At 38.2% G+C, this 16,640-nt stretch overlaps 1 protein-coding gene across 3 annotated transcripts in view; it reads right to left on the bottom strand.

Annotated features, from left to right (window-relative positions):
* The window catches only part of CAMK1G (calcium/calmodulin dependent protein kinase IG), a 103,031-nt gene that overhangs the window by 40,019 nt on the left and 46,372 nt on the right, over nucleotides 1-16,640 (bottom strand). For all 3 annotated transcript variants that reach the window (XM_089668341.1, XM_089668340.1, XM_089668343.1), the window contains exons 2-3: nucleotides 14,669-14,727; nucleotides 13,326-13,446 (exon numbers count right to left, since the gene is read on the bottom strand). In XM_089668341.1, coding sequence (XP_089524467.1) covers nucleotides 13,326-13,446; nucleotides 14,669-14,705 — 158 coding nt within the window. In that variant the 5' untranslated portion in view covers nucleotides 14,706-14,727. The remainder of the gene's footprint in view (nucleotides 1-13,325; nucleotides 13,447-14,668; nucleotides 14,728-16,640) is intronic.

The raw sequence follows: 16,640 nt of genomic DNA, 5'->3' as shown, positions 1-16,640 counted from the left end.
TGCTTGAGCACATTTGCAGTATGAATTTTGTACACTGTTTTTTTCAGCGCTGAACTTTTCTGTTTATATTTATTTATTTTTGGTTGGTTTACCTTTTAGTGCTAGCAGCTTTTCACCTCTAAGCACTCGCTATTCTTTTTGTTTTGTTTTTTTTGGGGGTCAGAAAACATGGTCTGATAAAGTTTTGTATACCTATCTAAGGATATACAAAAAAGCAGAACCGTATTTTTATTCCATTTGTCCTTTGATTTTAGAAACTGCATGATTTGAGGGGTATTTTAGAAACTTTCCGTGCTGTGAGCAAATGATAATGAAACTTGACAGAAAATGAAAAAGAGCAAAAATAATCTGGCCACCTAAAGTTAAGAGTGGGGAACAGGGCCTAGCAGCAAAAGGGTTAAAACATAAGTTAAATCTACAGCCCTGACTATTATCTTTCATCCATTTTTGACTGAAATCTGTAGATTGGCATTCCCATGGTGCCCCATGCCAAAAAAAATTTATATATATTTTATTTTAAAACTAGGAGTGTGCAGAGGTGTATACACTAACTGGCAGAATTTTTCTGTCATTAACAATCAGTGACCATTGATCATGGACAGGGCCGTGAATAAGGGGGTACTACCAGTCCTCCTGTATGGGACCCAGGCCAGCAGTGGGTCCCAATCAGCTGGGTGAATTGGATGTGGTGGGCAGGGAGGGTGATTAGAAAGGCAGGGGGGCAATTACAGGAACCGACCCCCTGTATGGCTCCCTCTGCAGCAGCTGAAATCTGGCTTCTTCTCCTCTCCCTCCCGCTGGCTTTCAGCTGCTGCATAGAGAGCCATACAGGGGGTCATTTCACTAATTGCACCCCCCCCCACACACACACACACACACAACCATAACCCTCCCTGTACACCATACGTTTCTGCCTGCTACCCAGGCCTCCCTGTGTGCCCCCACCGCCGCAGGGCTGCTGGTTTCCCTCCTTTCCTTACCATTGGCAACTGCAAGCACACAGTAGGATCCTTCAACGTGGAGAATGTGGGAAGGGTCTGGTAAATTTGTCACATTTACCATCCCCTTTCCTTCCTGAATGAACACATTGAGTGATCAATACTGATCACTCACTGTGTTCATTCATGGCCCCGTATTTTCTAACAGCAGCCTTGATCATGGATCTCAGCAATGTGATCACCATGATAGTCAATGATGGTGAGCACATAAAGCTTACTTACAACCAAATCTACAGACTTTAGCTACAGTGACAGGTGAAGCTGGTAGGCTGCAGCTATGACACTACTTTAGAATGTGTAAAAGGAATAATTGCATTAAAAAAGTTGTTCGTCTTACAAACATTGACTAAAACTGTTAAGTATAAAATAACCAAACTGCATTAAGAAAAAAACAAAAAACTTTTTTTGTGTATTTGTAAGCCTATAATGAAAAATGTGAGCAGAAATTAGGCATACTAAATAAAAGTTCTAAATATGTTCTGAAAATGAATGTATGATTATTTAGAAAAGAAATTAGTTACAGAATTAATGTCAGGTTAGCTTACATACTTACACTGCTAAATTTAAACTGGGTATCTAGACCTCTGGCCATGAAAGGATTAATTACTGAAACCATGGACTGATTAGGCAACTTTATTTTTTTCACCTCCTTGCTTTGCTTTTTAGAAAGTTGTCCATAAGTGGATTTCAGTTATCATCAGTCTAGTTCTACTAATGATGGATTGTGACTTGGTGAGTTTTTCTCTCCTATTTGTTTTTCACTTAATTTACCATATTACCCAATTTTCATTCTAGAAATCACTACTCAGCATTGTGTGAGCAGCTAAAATACTTTTACCTCCTCCTTTACTGGTTAATTTAGGATACTTAATTTGCATCAACTACTTGTTTCCAGTATTAGCAGACATAAATCCTTTCTAAGTCCATGAAAGTCTTAATGCTGTTTCAGATCAGGATGCTGGATCCAAAAACTACTGAACATATTAATTCTTACAAGCAAATGTACATCTTAAAGTAATACTAAAGGTTTAGAATTTTTTTTATTAACTAATAAACATGCTATACTTAACTGCTCTGTGCAATGGTTTTGCACAGTGCAACCACAATCAACCGTTTCCTGGGTCCCCCGCTGGCACTCTTGGCTCCTACCACTGCCAAGTGCACTCATGCATATTCACTCCTGAGCAGCCTCTGCGTGTCCTTAACGTCTTCCCGTCCACCCTATAGCAGAAATACAGGGCAGCACGGGTGCACAAAATCACGTATATTTATGTGAGTTTGCATTTCCGGGTAAGGGGTGCGCGTGCCCTAGCCGTGCCACCATTTGCAGCCATGGCTGTCAATCACTGGGCCCCGGCCGGTGATTACTTGCCGGCGCCCAGTGATTTCCGACGATCTCTGATGGGGAAAACTGTTTTATTTACTAACAGTTCTCCTCCCTGTCAGCTCAGGGACACTGCTTTATATGGCAGTGCACAGCACAGCCATCCAAAGCAGTGTGCTTACAGTGAAGCACACTGACATAGCTCCCATAGTAAAACACTCCATGCACACAGTTAACCCTTTGATCACCCCTCATGTTAACCCCTTCCTGCCCAGTGCCATTAGTACAGTACATATGCGGTGCCGTATATCGCATGTGATTCGCACAGGAACTGTTTTTTGGTCCACACGAGAATTGGATCACATGGGTATTCACAGCAATGCGATCTGATTCTACACATCGCACCGCATTTTGCGGACCTCTTTTGGGGTGTTGTTAACTTAACATGCACACCCGCAGCCGTTTACATGAACAGGGTGCAATTACATGCTAACCTCAGTGGACTGTTTAATTGGACAACTATGTGGCAAATGAGGTTTAATGTTGATAAATGTAAGGTTGTGCACTTGGGGGCTAAAAATATTCATGCATCACACATACTAGGGGGAGTACAACTGGAGGAATCAAATGTGGAGAAGGATCTGGGAGTTCTGGTAGATCACAAGCTTAATAATGGCATGCAATGCTAAGCTGCGGTTTCTAAAGTGAGCAAAGTGAGCAAAATCCGCTCTTGTATTAAAAGAGGTATAGACTCCAGAGAGAGAGATATCATATTACTCCTGTACAAATCATTTGTAATACCTCATCTGGAATATGCAGTTCAGTTTTGGGCACCAATTCACAAAAAGAGCATTGGGGAACTGGAGAAAGTGCAGAGAAGGGCAACTAAACTAATAAGAGGCATGGAGGAGCTCAGCTATGAGGAAAGATTAGAGGAACTGAATTTATTCTCTCTTGAGAAGAGGAGATTAAGGGGGGATACGATCAACATGTATAAATACATCAGTGGTTCATATAGTGAACTTGGTGTAGAGCTATTCTCCCTGAGGTCATCACAGAGGACAAGGGGGCACTGTTTACGTCTGGAGGAAAAGAAATTTAATCTTCAAACACGGAAAGGTTTCTTCACAGTGAGAGCTGTGAAAATGTGGAATAGACTCCCTCAAGAGTTGGTTCTGGCCAGCTCAGTGGATTGCTTCAAAAAAGGCCTGGATTCCTTCTTAGATACACGTATTATAACTGGATACTAACATTTATAGATAAAGTTGATCCAGGGAATATCTGATTGCCTCTCGGGGGATGAGGAAGGAATTTTTTTCCTGCAGGAGCAAATTGGATCATGCTTTGCTGGGTTTTTTTTTGCCTTCCTCTGGATCAACTGTGGGTATAGGATTATAACTTTTTTTTTTTTTTAATGGTTGAACTGGTTGGACTTTTGCCTTTTTTCAGCCAGACTAACTATGTAACTATGATTCTGATGCGGTGCGGAATTCGCACAGAAAATGCTGCAAATTCTGCACCACATCAGTGTGAACCAGGGCTTAAAGATCTGTGGTAAGAGGGCACTCCTATTTTAATGCAAACAGTTGAATACAATTTTTTTGGCTGTTTATTTTTTTCAGTTTGATTGACTGTTATGTTATAAATAAGCCTGAATAGTAAGATATCAGATTGCAGGCAAAGCAAGGGAAGCCCCATTCATTTGAATGAATGGAAAAACAAGTGTTTGGATGGTGTCATGTAACTGGCATCTCTGCAGATTTATGCAGGGAACACTCAGTAGGACACTGCAGGCTCCACACTGTGAGGAACATTGTATGAATTACTGGTAAACTGCGGGTTTAGTTTGAAGAGTGTATAGTGGTATGCACTAATAAATATGTGCAAATATGCACAAATATATATGGGTACCCACAGGGGCGGACTGACCATTTGGAAACTCGGGCACTGCCCGAGGGCCTGGGGTCAGTAGGGGGCCCCATGAGATGCCCCTGGTACCTTTTTCATAGGCTTTTTTGAGTTTGGGCAAGGACACAGGGGCCCCATGATCCCCTATTGCCCGGGGGCCCCATGAGTTGTCAGTCCACCCCTGGGTACCCATATATATTTCAATATACAGGAGCAGTCAACATATACAAAGGCAGTGCTGTTTTTTTTTTTTTAATTAGAAAGTCTATAATTTGCTAAAAACCAAGTGCCATGATAGATTGTATACAAATAATGAAAAAAATATATAAACATTACTTTATAAGTAAACACATTGTTTGCTTTGAAGAACTTCCATATTTTAGCAGCCCTTATTTCAGCATTCTTTTGTATGGATCTTTTTTGTATGCAATTATCAATATTTTTAGAGAACAACCAAATATTCTGAACAACAATCTCTAGATTTCCTAACTTAACTACACTAAAGCATAGTAAAACTAAACAGAATTTAAACAATTATTATAAGCTGTCTTTTAAATAAGTGAATATGCACTTTTTCACACTCAGTGCAAGTTGAAAAGACTTCATTATATAACACCTATAATTTTGTTCTATTATGTGGCCAAACACGAAGGTAGTAATGCCTGGAAAAGGTCTGTTAGTCTTGGAATTCATTATCTAATGATACGAGTAAGTTAGTAAGCATGTCCAGTGCAATGCAGAGTAAGTCAGTAAGCCCTGGATTTAAAGGTAATTTGTGGTAAGGCACTTAAGTTTATCCAAATTTAAAGCTGAAAACCTAATTATACAAGAAAGCGTTATGCAAGAGACCTTTTCCATCTGCAAGCTAGCTTGACCAGGCAAAGCCCCATCAACAAATTATCTTCAGCCCTCTGTTCTTGTTTCAACCAAATATATTTAATTATCTTTTGGTTAAGGTTTAAGTTTTTACTGCAGAGTCTAGTCATGCATTGAAACAGCAAGAACACTACATACAGTAAATAAGTAGATAAAGGATCAATATTGGTTATGTATATAAAAAAAGCATGAATATGTTTTATGATGAATGCAAACCTTTATGGTGAATCTGTCATGTGTGAAGAAAGCTGAAGAGAGCAGGTTGAGAAAAAGCAGAAACCAAATTTACATGTAAAGCTCATGCTGCTATTGTGAGGTCATCACAATGCTTTGAACTAGCATAACTTGGAATAAACATGCTTTTTATTAGATTTCTTTAAAATTCAGATAACAAAAACCTTCTTGACTTCTGGAACATCTTGGAGCACACTGCTTCTTTTGAAGCATGTCCAGCTTATGCTTTGTCAACACAAATTTATCAAGCTGTCATAAAAAAGTAGCTGTTTTTACACTTCCTCTGAAGTATGGGTCATAGTGGAGCCTTTTTAAAACTGGAGAGATCTGTTATCTCCTTTTCATTACAAATCCCCAAAACAAGGTATTTAATCCTCATTTGAAAATAGTGGGCAGAGCCATGCAAATCATTCCTTTTTGCTATTTATACAGTGTACATCCAGGACCAGGTTTCAACAAAGTTGAAGACTAATGTAATAGAGCCATCTATAACAAACTGTATACAGTTTCTTCAGGCTCATTGGCCATCATTCATGCAGTGCATTGATATGATTATTTCTGCCAAGCAGAGCCAGGGGAGCAATAAGAATGTATAAACTGATAAGTTATAGTAAGGTAGACCAAAAGGAATTTTAGTTAAGTCCACAATATACAGAGGACCATTGACATGGGACTGTGGCTTACGTATGTATTTGCAAATGTGTGCAAACAAAACCCTCTGATTTTAATGCAAACTGTTAGACAGGGCCAAATTGGTTGTTTCGCAGGCTGGCTGGTAAGTGTTGCTGGGATGTTCATTGCCCTTCCATGTGCACCTTACTGCTAAGGCTGGTTTTAGCTTGGAACCTTTGCCATTTCTTGTGTAGTTGGCCAAGTTGGATACAAGGAGGCACTGGATGCCTTTGCTGTCATTTTGGTATAGCTGGGCATCATGTGTGTCCCTGTACCTTTAAGGTGGGATGGGCTCCTCCAGGCTCACCTGCCCTTAACCTATTCATTTATACATGTGCTCCTACTATGGAGGCTTTGGAATTTTAGTTAGGTTCACAGTATACAGTGGACCCTTGACGTGGAACTGTGGCTTATGCATGTATTTGCAAATGTGTGTGATGTGTATTTCCCTTCCATGTGCACCTTACTGCTAAGGCTGGTTATAGGTTGGGACGGTTGCCATTTTTTGTGTACTAGGCCAAAAGGAACCAAATGCCCTCCACTGAACCAGCGGAAAGCTCAGTAGAGCCTTCCTAAAACAGATGGTTTCTACAGGTCTCACTTATTACAAATCCAAAAAATAAGGGGCTTATTCCTCATTCTAGGTTAGTGAGTTGGCCTTGCAATGCATTGTGTAATGCTCCTTGGTAAGCTTTACATCCATAGCACAGCTATAGCCTAGTATTAAAAAAGCTATTGAATATATATATCCAGAAGTGTTCTGGCTATACAGTTAGCCAAGTGGCATCATAGAATGATTTACATGGCCTTGCCCGCTATCCAAAAACAAGAAATAAACCTTTAATTTTTGGGATTTGTGATGGATGTTAAAGGTATAAGGAAAAAAAAGAATAATGTGCATGGCTCTGCCCACTGTTATAAAATGAGTATTACATTTCCTGTTTCTAGATACACTCTCTTTCAAGAAGGTTCTACTGTGCTTTGCAATGGTTTAGTGAAGGATTTTTTTTGTTCCCTTTTGGCCCACCTCACCATAACTTACTGGGTCATAATTTCTCCAAAGTATGTAGACTAATAAATTTCTCAGAGGCCTCAAATGAGATTTCTTCTCCCCATGCCTTTTTTTGCCTTTTTTAGGATTAGTCATTATTGAGCTACACATACATATGGCTGGGCTGTTTACAAGCTTTACACTGACCTTCACTTCTTTGCAAAACTTATCAATTTAAAAATGATCTCCATTGTTAACAGGTGATCCTGTAAAAATGTGTTTCTAAAGTCTCCAGAAATTATATTTAAAATAAAGCTTCAAAATCACTCAAAGAGATCTGTGAATGCATAAACTACAAGTCCCACCTTCCACTATGGCACATGGTCTTATGGTTAAATAGACTGTGAGCATGCCGATCAGCGTGCTTGTTGTCTATTCACAAGCCCTCCATCATTCAAAAAGAAAGCCCATAAAGAGGTACCAGCAGCAACCCGGAGAACTTGTTTGCAGAAGCCTGACATTGCACCTGCTTTGCAGGATTCTGGAGTAAAATAATAATAAATGCCCATTTTAACTTCAAACATATGTACATTTATTATTTGTTCCAAAGGGTGAACTTAGCCTTTAAGAACAGATCAAGACTATGGTTGCTGGCTCAAAGGAGAACACAAAATATTTATATGCAATAATTGGACTTTTTTTTTTTAATTATACTCTAAATTATTTACCTGACTAAATTATGACATTTTTATCCTTTCCATAAAAATTAAGGAAGCAATATCTACAAAACTACTTTCCCTTTAAGATAAACTGGAGGTTCACATTCAAATCCCCAGCAATCTAAATATAGTTGGTAAATGCTGAGAATGTTTGAAACCACAAATAATGATTCAAAATGGAGGTAATTACACCAACAGTTCCAATGCAAATGTCATGGTTATGATTGCAAGTACATGTTTTCCCTTTAAATTATACTGTCCTCAAGCGAATACAGAACAGTATTCCTGTAATGTTAAAGATCATAGGTTGCCAGGATACCAATGTCAATCTTTCTGCATACTGTGAAGATCCATTGCCAAGGCTTCAGTATCTATGTATCCAAGGTAGTATAACCTAAGCATACCAATGATCCTAGCTTTAATAGTTTCAGGATATTCCACGTGCACATAGGATCATTGGTATGCTTAGTGTATATATAATATATACTGGCACGTGCTAGGCTGATAAAAATTCATCTCACGGCAAGTAACCAAAACACATTTTCATGTTTGTCTTATGTGGCCTGAAGATGCTTAAGGGCTTTCCCTAACAAGAAGACAAACTTCCAGTTACACATACCAGTTAAACAGAACCAATGTTTTATGGATTTGCCAATTCTAAACTGTTAAAAGCTAAAATATGATCTGTTCTGAAATTGAAATATTTGAACATTTCAAATGACTTAAATTTTAGGTATGTAGCTTGCTATAGTCACCAAGTACTTCATATTGCTACAATGCTAAATGTCTCTCAACTTTATTTTTTTTTAAGATGTGTTTGTTAACTTCTGTAAACGCTGTTCTGTGTCATCAGCACACTGGAGAGCTCTCAAACATAGCTTAAGGGTTTGAGGCTCCAGTGGTAAAACATTCCCCTGTACTGCAATCTACAAATAAAAATCCCTCATAACACCACAAACAACACTGTGCAATAGCAATAGTGTTCAAGGATAAAGGATAAACAAATGTTGATAAGGTGTGCATTAATGTTACCCTGGCCAGCATGTTATAGTCCACCTCCAATCAAGAAAGTTTCCCTGAGCAGCATGGTTGATTGTTAAGACTTTACTGCATAGCAAGTAAAAAACACCATTGCTTCTACATGTATATTAAGGTGCTTCCCCCTGCCTAACCCCCCCCCCTCCCACCCGCCTGGGACCTCCATTATGAATGTCAGGATGGTAAGCAAACCTGTTTGCTGATCTCCTCTGTGGAGAATGAATGCAGAAGCACACAGCTCTGAGCACTTCCAGATTCAGAACTGTCAATATTTAGCCTTTGCGACCAGAATTGACCAGAGTTGAAACAGATTGTGCACAGTTAGTGGAAAGGTGAAATTAGGGGTTTAACAGACCCCTGATGGTTCCTTAAAGAGAACCTGTCACATGTACTATGTTGTCACATAGGATCAGCCCTCTTGTGACAGCAAATAAAGTAAACAAATAAAAAAATTAGGCTCATTAAAATAATAAGTATCACTGCCAATATCAGAGTGAGAGAAATAATTCTATAAAGGCCTTCAAAGCATCACCTATGGACAATTTTGGGTACGGTCATTTTTCTTGTTTTAATGTTTTAGGCTTGATCTGTATGGTGTTTATTCACATATTTAACATACAAAATGCAGCTGTCATCATTTTATTCTGCACAATCTCTGCTTTTCAAAAAATATATAGTGTTTAGGGGATTTTAAAGTAGAACTACACTGAATTTGAACACTACACAATAAAAACGTTATTTAAATCATTTGTAATATTCAAAACAAACCCCCCCATCCATCCATGTCTCCATGCTTTAGTTTGCTGAGAAATTACTTTGAAAACAAAACCCCCAGCATTTCTGGCTGTGGCCATCCTGAGTAAGGACAGATGATTCATGTAGTATTTACTTCCTGGAATCCATCTGCATTTAGCTCAGGTATACATAAAGAAGGGTGTGCTTAGCTGAGAAAACATAATTTGCCTAGGCATGGACACCATAGATTAACTGAAAAATTTTAGAATAAAACTTTAAACCATGTAACTTTGATATACTTTCCTATCCATTTACTACTCAAGTAGAATAAAAATAGTCAATGTTGATTGAAAGAGTGAAGTTCTGCTTTAAGTAATCTTTAGGCCTAAAAAGTGCACTTTAAGATGTGTACATAAAAATGAAAAAATGATTTCATCAGTGAAAAGGGCTGAAACAAAGGTGCACTTTTCAAATGAAAATCCCCTATGCTATGCCCAGTAAGGCATAGCATAGGCAAAACAAAAGGTTCATATTAAAGCTGACCCAGCTGCATATACAGTATATATATATATATATAGCTATATATATATATATATATATATAGATATATATCTATATCTATATCTATATATATATATATATATACATACACTATATTGCCAAAAGTTGGGACACCCCTCAAAATGATTGAATTCAGGTGTTCCAATCACCTCCATGGCCACAGGTGTATAAAATCAAGCACCTAGGCATGCAGACTGCTTCTACAAACATTTGTGAATGAATGGGTCGCTCTCAGGAGCTCAGTGAATTCAAGTGTGGTACTGTGATAGGTTACCACCTGTGTAATAAGTCCATCCATGAAATTTCCTTGTTACTAAATATTCTACAGTTAACTGTTAGTGGTATTATAACAAAGTGGAAGCAATTGGGAACAACAGTAACTCAGGTAGGCCACGTAAAATGACAGAGTGGGGTCAGCGCATGCTGAAGCACACAGTGCGCTGAAGTTGCCAATTGTCTGCAGGGTCAATAGATAAAGATCTCCAAACTTCGTGTGGCCTTGTAGAGAGCTTCATGGAATGGGTTTCCATGGCCAAACAGCTGCATCCAAGCCTTACATCACCAAGTGCAATGCAAAGTGTCGGATGCAGTGGTGTAAAGCATGCCGCCACTGGACCCTAGAGCAGTGGAAACGTGTTTTCTGGAGTGACACATCATGCTTCTCTGTCTGTCAATCTGATGGACATGTCTGGGTTTGGCGGTTGCCAGGAGAATGGTACTTGCCTGACTGCATTGTGCCAAGTGTAAAGTTTGATGGAGGGGGGATTATAGTGTGGAGTTGTTTTTCAGGGGTTGGGCTTGGCCCCTTAGTTCTAGTGAAGGAAACTCTAAAGGCGTCAGCATACCAAAACATTTTGGACAATTTCATGCTCCCAATTTTGTGGGAACAGTTGGGGGATGGCCTCTTCCTGTTCCAAAATGATTGTGCACCAGTGCACAAACCAAGGTCCATAAAGACATGGATTAGCGAGTTTGAGGTGGAGGAACCTGACTGGTCTGCACAGAGTCCTGACTTCAACCCGATAGAACACCTTTGGGATGAAGCAGAGCGGAAACTGTGATCCAGGCCTTCTTGTCCAACATCAGTGACTGAACTCACAAATGCACTTCTGGAAGAATGGTCAAACATTCCCATAGACACACTCCTAAACCTTGTGGACAGCCTTCCCAAAAGAGTTGAAGCTGTTATAGCTGCAAAAGGTAGGCCAACTCAATATTGAACCCTATGGACTAAGACTGGGATGCCATTAAAGTTCATGTGTGTGTAAAGGCAGGCGTCCCAATACTTTATTTATATATGTGTGTGTTATTGTGAAATCAGTATTTACACATCGCACTGCCCTTTACATACCTGATGAATAGTGGCCATACAACGTACAAGGAAACACCATAATTATATTAGAGCAGTGGACTCCAAACTGCACCCAGGTGCCAGCTGTGGCCCTTTGCTTGTTTTTATCCGGCCCTCGGGGTATTACTCCTCCCACTGTCAGCAACAGTGTGGCATAGTTCCTCCCACTGATGCTGATAATGACGCCCTATTCCTCTCACTGACACCAATGATGGGAAACTATTCCTCCCACTGACACCAATGATGAGGCACTATTCCTTCCATTGATACCATCGATGAAGCACTATTTCTCCCACTCACACCAATGATGGGGCACTATTCCTTCCACTGATATCAATGATGGGACACAATTCCTCCCACTGATACTAACAATGGGGCACTATGACTTCCATTGATACCAATGATGGCTCACTTCTTCCATTGATACCAATAATGGAGCACTATTCCTCCCATTGGTACTACTGATGGGGCACTTCTCCTCCCATTGATACCAATGATGGGGCATGATTACTCCCCCTAAAACCAATGTTGGGGCATTCCTTGAAGTTTGAAGGACAGTAAGCTGGCCCTTTGTTTAGAAAGTTTCAAGAGCCCTGTGTTAGAGGCTTTAGATTACAATGTTACGTTTGAGACTTGATGGAATAATCCTCCTTTGTGATCCCATTGCCATATCCTTGGATAAATTGGGCATACTTGAAAAGTTACAATTATGAAAAAAAGTAACTCTTCTTGTTACAAATATACTTTTCTGGCCTTGGAAAAAATTGACAAGGTGAGGATTGGCCTAAACAGTAAAACACAAAGGCAGCATAGTTTACCATCAAATTGATCTGTGATGTTGCCATGTGATGGAATTCTACAATGCAAAAATTTAATGTATCTATAACCATTCAAAAACTGAGACTGAGCTATATGGAGGGAGGGGTTGAGGGGGAGGGAGTGAGGAGGATGAGTCACTGCTTTGAGTACACTAATGTGTGTGTGTAAATTCCAGCTTGAGGTACTGAGCCCTACAAATAACAGGCTTTCAAAGCAGCAAGTCTAAAAACCAATACACTGTGGGGTCAAAATAAATAGCGAATGTATATGTGTTTATCATTGGAAACCTGTTCAGAGGCAACAGATTGAGTCTGTGGCACGGGCCACAGCAGGTATATATGTGTATGCATGCTATGTTACACACAGCACAATGTATACTTTAGCTTTTTTAATTTTACTAATATTTAACAGTTACATTTAAAAACCAATCCAGCCATTTTTTGAAACAGTGGGAAAGTCCTGAATTTGTTTGTTTTTATTCCTATCTGTGCCAGACAGAAATAAAAATATTTGTACTAATGTACTTAAAAGCTGTTTTTGGTTGTGTCTTAGTTGGAGGGATTCCTCATCACTTCCTATCCTGACAGGAAGTGAAGGGAAATCTCTCCAACAAATACACAGATGGCTAAAAAAACAAATGACAGAAGCCCTAATACTGCCGTGCTCTATCCAAATAAACAATTTTGGGTAGAGTTGGGCATTAATGATATTAGTACACACTTCATGCAGTTTTTCTCCTACATGAGACAAGCATTTATAATTACCAGTGGTGTCCAGATAGACTCAAAGACTCCAAGTTCTCCTTCACATGGAAGTAGTAAATGTTACGCCCATGTGAGGGCTGTGGTTTGCCTTCATTGGATGCACAGGTAATCCCATTCATGTCATTTTTTTTACAACCTCTTTTTCTTTAAATTGGCTTTTCAGAATTACAAATACAAACATATAAAAGCTGGATGAATGGTTTACTGTTGTATTACATCACATGTCAGACCAGAAAGAAAGCCTATGAAAAAGGACAGTTGGGAACTGTGCCCACAGTGCACCCCACTCACATATTCATAATGAAGGAAATATGCCAGTAACTTAATACACTTACGATCCTAGCACTTCCATGAACACGAACGTGTCACGTATGTTATTTGTTTGCTTCTTCCAAATACAGCTATCTTCCACCTCTTCCTTGTGTCCCATTTTGTCAATAGTGGACACGGTAAATTCTATCAAAGAAGGAAAAAATTAAGCATTAATCAAGATTAATAACACAAAAGCACAAAAGTAAAATATTACAACCAAGCCCTGTGTTTTTTTTCACAACATATAAATAAGTACAAATATACAGTAGTAATGATTAACATAAAACAATCTAAATATGCATTTAACTAACTATAATGAACTAAAAATTTCAATGTGACAAACATTAAAGAGCTGTTACAAAGAGTCTATCAAAGTCAAGCCATATATAGCCTATTTCTTTTGTGAGGTTGCTTCTGACACTTGGATCATGTGTGGATTAGATACACAATTTAATGAGAGTTGAACATGAACTCTTGAGCCAAGTTTTCCCAAGAACAGAGAGAGAACCAAGTTTACCCACCAATGGTATTATTTTTCCTTCACATGATGCTTGAATTTTGCATTTTTCTGCAATCCAGAAATCATTTTGCTTGCCTAATCTTCAATCTCTTCTCTACTGTCATCTTCCCTGTTCCCCTAAAATATGCACTGGTTACCCCCTTATTAAATAGCCTTCACTGGATACCACTAGTTTGAACAACATAAAAACCTTCTATTTGTTTCCATTTACCTAGAAACCTCTTGAACACGTAGTCTACAACTGTCTCATATGAACCTTAAGGAAGAAAAAGGTAGTATCTACGTCCTGCCCTAAGTGCCGGACAAAGCCTTCCCAATTGTATAAAAATGTATTTGCATGCACTTAGCTATCTTGGTGCGAGCAATCACAAACAGTCTTTTCAATATTGAATAAAATATTGGACCATATATCAAACACAGTATTATTCCACATTGCTGTAAACTGTAAATATCGATCACAAACATGACCTAACAGTGATAAAGTAAAATGATCTATTAAAACAATCATTTAATCAATCTGTATTAGGATTTGTTCTGTCAATTTAGAATCTGTCAGAGCTGTGTTTTAGATAGGTAGTATTAACAATCTTGTATAACCATTTGGATTGAAAAAATTGTTTGGTATATTTAGTGCACCGCAATAGCCTACATAAATAAAAACCAGTGTCAGAGAAGCCACGAAGCAAATGATGACTCTCATGTAATTCTCAAGAGGGTCATGGCTTTAAAATTTCATTCCTTCTGTACTAAGTACTTACTCTACATAGTTTATAAATTTTTGTTTTTAATTTTTAAATTAAAATGTAACAGAATTATTATTAGCTATTTAAAAGAAAATTAACTTACCAACTGGGGAAAATGCAGCCAGCTTGGCACTTGGCATATTAGCTGCAATAAGAGCCAACCTAAAATAAATAAAAAAAGGTTATATATAAACTATACGTAAATGTTATATATTATATAAGTTCTGTACAATTTGTCCTATTATCATCAGTGCAGATTGCATGAATAACCTGTCTTCATCTCTGAAAGTACAATAAATATATCTAGACTTATGGTTTGGGACCAAACATCATGAGGCTTATTTACTAAATGAGTTGAGAACTGTTACACAATAAATTGTGTGAAAATGTATTTTAACTATAAAATCATGTCTGCACTTATTTCATCTGCCCATGATGAGATAACTAAAGTGAATATTTACAATTTATTTCGTGAAGATTATCAATAAATCAGTAAATCAGCCCAATTATAATTTCTTCTACTTTTACAGGGTGCAGCAACATAACTTCCTTTTTTCAAAATGCAATAAAACCCATTTTATTAATCAGAATTGTTTTTATTGTCTTTAATAATGTAGGTACATATCTAAAGTTCTCATATCAGGTAGGTGACGCCCCCCATTGTCCATACACTGAATAAGTTTTTCATGACCCTTACCAGCATAGCAGCGGGTATGTTGGCAATTTCTGCACGGATGTTGGCCTTCAGGTCTTGTAAGGTCCTTGGACGGTTTACATAAACGCGGGATTTCAAAAAAACCCCACAAAAAAAAAGTCGCAAGGGGCCAAATCGGGGGAGCAGGCTGGCCACTCCAAATCGCCCCTTATTGAGATGAGGCGCTCCGGGAAGTGTTCCCTTAAAACAGCCATTGATGCTCTTGAAGTGTGAGCCGTTGCTCCGTCCTGTTGGAACCAAATGTCCCCTAAGTCCAATTCATCAAGTCGTGGAAAAACAAATTCCTCCAACATGTTCACATACCGGTCTGAATTCACTTATTCAGTGTATCGACAATGGGGGGCGTCACCTACCTAATATGATTTTCAAAACTGTGTAAAACAGAACTTTAGATATGTACCTACATTATTAAAGACAATAAAAACAATTCTGATTCATAAAATGGGTTTTATTGCGTTTTGAAAAAAGGAAGTTATGTTGCTGCACCCTGTACTTATCACAGACAGTAAGATCTAGATTGGCTAATTAACATAAATTTCCAAAGTTGTATAATGCATGGGACAATCTCATAAATGCATCATTGCACTGTTTTAGGTATGTCTGTTATAAAATGAAGAGATGGCTTTCCATATTTTTGAGGATGAAGAAAAATGTTTGTTCACAATGACACGCAATTTTCATTCACACTTAAAAAGCCCCCTTACTTTATGAACTTGCAGTGCTGGATAATCTTTAGTGGTAAATTCTTGGGGCATAAACATGTAAAATTACACCAGAAGTCTCCCTTATTTTTCAGAAAGCTGCATTTTCTATTAGCAAGTCATTCATTATGATAGAATGCAATTGTGAACCTATGCACAGTGGTGCATTAAAAGTGCTAAAAGCAGTACAATAACCATGAATAATTTTTGTGCTTGAATTTTGTTTGATTGTATATACTATTGAGACATCCCTTCTGTTCTGTTGCACAAAAGCAATTTATTTTTGTTCCTATTTGGAAATTATGTCATGAAAACTATGTTGGGATTGTCCAAATGTTTCACAGTCATAGCTATAACCACGTGATAGAAAAATTAATTACATTTGATATATAGGCCAATGCATTTTGGGGGGTTCCAAGCAACCTCTTCATGAGGGTTATAAAATGCACATTCAAAAAATAATAAGTGATATTTTGTATATACATCAGATACTATCAACAGGTGAAACTACCAATACAAATGTTTTTGGTACTAAATGATATTTATTCTACAATGAAGTAGATACAGACTTCGTGTGTCTACTTGGTAAGTATCCATAATGGCAACAAATACACTGCTTATTTATAAAACAGACAATAGGGTGGATTTACTATAACTGG

The sequence above is a fragment of the Staurois parvus genome, unplaced genomic scaffold, assembly GCF_062004578.1.
Source record: "Staurois parvus isolate SC_StPar_1 unplaced genomic scaffold, SC_StPar_1.0 ptg000056l, whole genome shotgun sequence".
NCBI lineage: Eukaryota > Metazoa > Chordata > Amphibia > Anura > Ranidae > Staurois > Staurois parvus.
This window is presented reverse-complemented; position numbering and strand designations above follow the sequence as displayed.